This window comes from Neophocaena asiaeorientalis, unplaced genomic scaffold (genome assembly GCF_003031525.2).
Source record: "Neophocaena asiaeorientalis asiaeorientalis breed wild unplaced genomic scaffold, Neophocaena_asiaeorientalis_V1.1 scaffold79, whole genome shotgun sequence".
NCBI lineage: Eukaryota > Metazoa > Chordata > Mammalia > Artiodactyla > Phocoenidae > Neophocaena > Neophocaena asiaeorientalis.
The window spans coordinates 4,347,488-4,353,140 of record NW_020175402.1 but is presented as its reverse complement, the minus strand read 5'-3'; the positions used below and the strand labels follow the sequence as shown (position 1 = coordinate 4,353,140).

Below are 5,653 nucleotides of genomic sequence, written 5' to 3'. Positions count from 1 at the left end.
AACCAAAAAAAAAAAAAAAAAAAAAGAATACTATTCAGAAATATAGAGGTATATATCAGGAGAAAGAAAGAAAAGAGTTGAGGACAGATAATTCTGTGGAGTGGGGCTGGGCACAGAACCACTAATTTTTACTATAAATATCTTGATATTTGATAACATGTTGGTTATTTAACTTAGATACATGTATTATTTTGATTAAAAGTTTCTTTTTTAACAAGCCTCTAAGTCTATGCTGTACCAATGGCACCAACATCACCTAGGAGCTTATTAGAAATGCAGGATCTCAGGGCCCCCTTCCCTCCCACAACTACTGAATCTGTATCTGTATTTTTATCATGATCTCCAAATGATTCTTAAGCACATTAAAGTTTAAGAAACACTGCTTTAGCTGACTTTGATGCAAGTGGTCCAGAACTAAACATTATTAACTGGTCCCCCAAGAATGTCTGCATTAGTGCGACCTATGAACAGAACCAAAAGATTTAGCTCCTTCTATGATAACCAGTCTCACCCTAAGCAATTCTAAGAGCACTGGCAAAAATGTTAAAACTCCCAAAATATCTGCATATATGGGATTCTTCACCTACTTTTTAGGTAGAGTGAGGAGAAACCAGGCTGAATGATGTACCACAGGTACATCTTGCCACAGCACAATCTCGTATGACTGCCCAGGCTGATTTTCCACCCAGGCCAGCTGGTAGCCCATCACAACCTGGGACAGTGAGGGATCATACGGCTTTCCCTCTCTGTGGTAGTTTTGTGCAGATGAAGCAGAAAGGAGGGGTTCCATTTCTAACAGACCAATCCTGCATAAGAAGTCAATGTAGGGGGTTTCACCCAATTGGCTCCTCCAGGTTCCAAGAATAGGGGCCAGAAACAGTTTAGGGTCTGGCAGGAGAGGGCTGACTGCCAACTCCTTTGTGAATTAGAAAGCCAACAGCTCCTTAGCTCACCCTTTCTTCCTGTTTCTTCCCCTCCTCTGAATGCTTCTGCAATGCCACTTTGAGTGACTCTCTGATGAGCTGGACTTCAACTTCTGAAGCAGAGAGTTTCTTTTCAAGCTCCATCTTTTCTTTGCTCAAGGCTTCTGTCTTCTGTGCAAACTGTGCACGTAAGAAAGTGTTCTCTCGCTGCAATTCCTGCAGAGAGATTCTCAATATATAACTGTTCATTACCCTGACAGTCCCATACACGTTACTTATACCTAGTATACTTTGTGGTCAAATATCACCTTTCTCTAAGAATTTCTTTAAGCAGTGCTTCTCAAAGTGTGGTCCTAGAACTAACAGCTTCAGCACCACCTGGGAATTTGTTAGAAGTGCAAATTCTTAAGCCCAACTCCCAGGCCCAGTGAATCAGAAACTCTGGGGATGGGTCTCAATAATCTGTGTTTTAACAAGCCCTCCAGATGATTCAGATGCATACTCAAATTTCAGAACCACTGGCTTAAAGCAATACTTGATGAGTTGTAGTATAACAAAGGAATACAGGACACTGTATCAGAAGACCTGGGCTCAAGGCCTGGTTCTCCTCCACTCATTCTCTGTATGACTTCAGGCAAATTCTTCCTCCTTCTCGGGCCTCAATTTTCTCATCAGTAAATTAGAGGACCGAACTAGATTTTATCTAACGGCCCTTCTCACACTAACATTCTGATTCTACAAGATGGAACACTATCTTAACAGGCCCACTAGGTGGCAAAGCCAGTACAGTACTATAATCTGTCTAACAGACATCACTCAAAAGCCCAAATTACAGAAGAAGCTTGGCCAACTTCTTTTAGGGCTACTGACCTAAGTGAGAGCATGGTTTCCTTCAGTTGCTCCTAGACATGGAAGAATAAAGTGGGAATGGCTCTAAATCCTGCATTACCTCTGCTTCCCCCTCCATTTGGCCAGGGCTGGTATATTAAGACTTCTCAAAGCATCACTCAGTTCTAGGGTCTTACTACGTACCTTGCTCTGCCTTCCTTTTCTCCCAAGTATGTCCTGATACCAAGGCAACTGGACTTCCACTTTATCTACCCTCAAGCCTTTTCTGCCCCCACAAGGGCAGAACAGGAGATACTTTAAGATGTTTATTCTTTGAGGGCAGGGACACCTTATATCACTTGGTTCATTTTCTATCTCCTGGATGCCTAACAGTGCCAAGCACAGGGAAGATACTGGGTTATGACAAGCAGAATGCCATCCTGGCTGCCAAGGCTTACCTGCAGCCTCAGCAAGCAGACATCCCCAAAGGGGGCAGGGCGGCCCAAAAGAGCACTGTGGACTTGTAGTTCGCTCTCTCGCACTTTCTGCTCCAGCTGAGAGATATGTTTCCTCTGCCTGCAAAAACCGGAATAGAATGAGGTCCAGGGTCCTGACACAAATCCACTTGCAATATGAGCCCCCACTTTCCTTACATACAAACCACACTTTGTAAGCAAAGACCTTGGATTCTGGTCAGTGCTGTTTCCTGAAGGAGGAAGAGCAAATGAGAAAACTGACAGGGGAAATGAAGAAAGATCAGCTGCGAAGAGTCAGCTGCCTCCTTTAGGCACTCCCCACAGCCCCTGCAGAGATATGCAACTGGCCTATCACATTACTCACATACTGGACTAGGCTGCTTACTGACCTAGCTCTACCATGAGGCAAGGCAGGGTCCTAAACAGAGGAAGATGCACTGCCCTTGGGAAGACCTCCTTAGTGGGGGCTGGGACAGCAGAGGCTAGCCCTATGACACCCCTTGCCCCCTTACTTGTCAATAAGGAGCTCCTTTTCCTTCAGAAGGTTTTCATTACTGTTCAAGATGCTGATCCACTGTGCTGGGTCTAATGTGGGCAATGAAGGAGAAAAAGCAGCAGGATGGTGGCAGATGGCTCCATTCTGAAGCTGAAAGACAAGCAGGCCCAGAGCAGCTTAATCTTGACCTATAGGCACCTGAAAACACCTGAGCTACAGCTGGGTCTGCAGTCAAGGCTTACTTTGGCTCAGTCTGAGAAGGCCCACTGTTTATGAAATAATTTTAGCTCTGATGTATGACTGGAAAGAACCTGCTAGGGAGACTTCTGCCAGCTGGACACTCCCTGCTCAGAAAGGCTCCAGTTTCTAAGAAAAGGTCAGTTGTCTTTCATTATCTGGCAACAGAAGCTAAACAGGAGCTAAGATGTCCTCACCAACCAGGAAAGGAGAATGTGTCCTGCTTCATTTCTTCCCACGCTTAAGCAGCACAAGACTTTTTTTTTTTTTTTTTAAACCCAAAAGTGTTATAGTGGAAAGAACCTGGGATTCAAAGATAGTTTTTGAACCCTAGAACTCTGCCACTCACCAGCTCTGTGACCCTGGACAGATTACTTATTCTAAGAAACTGGTAAATTTCTATATTTACCTCATCAGAGTGCTATAAGGATTAAATAAGATTCTGTATGTTAAAGTACCTAGCCTAGTGACTGGTACATAAATACATACACACACAGTCAGTGTTGGTGTCCTAACTCTGGGTTTCCCTTTATAACCCTCTGCTTTGGAGAAACTATCTGGTGTTTAAATAGACCACCAACAGATTTGATGACATTCACAAGACTTCATTTCCTAACTACAAACATCTTTCCTCCTTTTTACAAATGCTTTCTTTGGAGTCAAAACTTATAGGACAAAACCTATACAGTTCTATGATCAGCACAGAAACTGCAAAATCCAAGGGAAGAAGGGTCTCTACCTGCATTTGTTCCATCTGTAAACGGATCAAATCCAGCTGCTGCTGACAAGTGCTGAGCTCACAAGATCGCTCACGGGGATGCCAAGGGTCAGGATTCAGTTGCCACACCTGAGAAGGTAGAGGCTTGGAGAGCCCAGGAGCAGGCTGGAGTCCCAAAGGAAGAACCCCGCTGCCACTAGGGTGTGGTCCATTCCGCTCACATACCGCCCCACTGCCTGGTGCCTTCTTGGTCTCAGGCAACACTCTGTATAACTCCTTGTTTGTGTCGGTTCTTGGGTTGTGGAAGGAGGCTCGGTAGTGGGGATCTGAATAAAGCGTCTCCATCACTGCCGACTGATTGAGGGTAGACTCCATATTTGGAATATCAAACTTCCTTGCCTCTTCTTCTCTTTCATGGCCCACTGCTGGAAACCAGGACTGCTCAACTCCATTCTCTCCGGCAGCACCACAAAGATACATGAAATCTCTAGATAGGCCTGGAGAACGTTTCATTGCAGCACCGAGGTCTCCATTTCTTGTCATCCCCACACTTTCAGTCAACCCTGACAAAGGAAGTTTGGAAGAAGAGGGTCCGGCAGGAGAATTTGGCTTGGCAGGAGAGGTCCCCAAAGTAGAAGGCATCACATGGGCTGTTGGAATGGTTACGTGGCTTTTGATGGGCTGGAAAGAAGGACTGCTACTTGAGCTGCAAAAATCTGCGGAGAGAACAGTCTTCCGTAAGTCAAAATAGAGGCAGCAAGCTTTCTTGACTTTGGCTGCTATGCCAGACATTCTCTGCTTGTCCTAAGACCACGCAGGAAGGGCACTGTCATCACAAGTATCAGGCAAAAAACACAGCAGCCTAAACAGGAGATGTGTGTTCTAGGACCTCAAATGCCATTCACAAGGCAAACCAACAAGAGGCAACACTGGCCTCACTTTTAACTTATACTCTGTCCTTTGTATTTGAATAAAAAATCCTGCCAGTCAACAAAGCTGAAAATGGAACTTAAAAAAAAAAATCACTTACTTAAGGGAAATGGATTAGATCCTACTCTTCTAAGAGCTGGGTAACTCTAAGCTATAATCCAATCTAATAAAAATGTCTTTTCCAAGGGCTGCCAGAATCCTCTGTGATCTCCGAAAGCTCCCCTGTGAAGGTGAGCAATGAATCTAAACTATCCGAAAAATAAGGCGAACTGGATAGTGCTGCTTTGTATCTAGGGCAGGGAGCACAGCATCTGAATCAGGATTCTGTTCTCTCTCCCACACACCAGACCCGACTGCCGGGATATGTGAAGTTATTCTTAGTAACTCTCAGGTTTCATTCTAGCACAGTGAGCACTCTCAAGTGGTAAACAGTGAAATCCTCTTTTTTATATTTTGCCTTTTATTTACCCACTTGTTTGTATACAACTGTGATTTTTCACTTTCCTTCAGACTGGACTTATGTTTCCTTTAGCTCCTGCCTAGTCTTGGGAAACAACTCGCTGATTGGCCCTGCTGTAGAAGGTTCATATTTCTACATATTTCCAACTTTCAAGTGCTACTCTGAAGAGGACTACAAGGTCACAGAATTAACACAGGACAGTGGGCTACAAGTGAAGAACAATACAGGAATATGAGGAAACACACACGTTACCTTCAGCAGGCAGAAAACTGAGTGAGGGGGACAAGGAATATAAACGTCTTCCTTTTTCAACTATGTCTAGTATTCTTTTCCAAACTAAGCATGTCTACCACGGAGAAGAGTAGACCTCCGATTTGTTTCTTTTCATTTTCCATCAACCAACACAGAACACACTCAGCTAATGAGGACAGACACTAACCTTTTCCAGAATTATATGAGTATAGATCAGCTATCATCTTCTCATATGGGTTTGTAAGCAGCTCTTTAAAAACACAGGCAAGAGCTTCCCTGGTGGCGCAGTGGCTGAGAGTCCGCCTGCCGATGCAGGGGACACAGGTTCGTGCC

At 44.4% G+C, this 5,653-nt stretch overlaps 1 protein-coding gene across 1 annotated transcript in view; it reads right to left on the bottom strand.

Annotated features, from left to right (window-relative positions):
* Positions 1-5,653, bottom strand: part of CEP85 (centrosomal protein 85) — a 34,525-nt gene that overhangs the window by 12,528 nt on the left and 16,344 nt on the right. Inside the window, exons 4-7 of the mRNA XM_024766898.1 lie at positions 3,700-4,394; positions 2,740-2,873; positions 2,210-2,327; positions 954-1,139 (exon numbers count right to left, since the gene is read on the bottom strand). Of these exons, the coding sequence (XP_024622666.1) occupies positions 954-1,139; positions 2,210-2,327; positions 2,740-2,873; positions 3,700-4,394 (1,133 nt within the window). The remainder of the gene's footprint in view (positions 1-953; positions 1,140-2,209; positions 2,328-2,739; positions 2,874-3,699; positions 4,395-5,653) is intronic.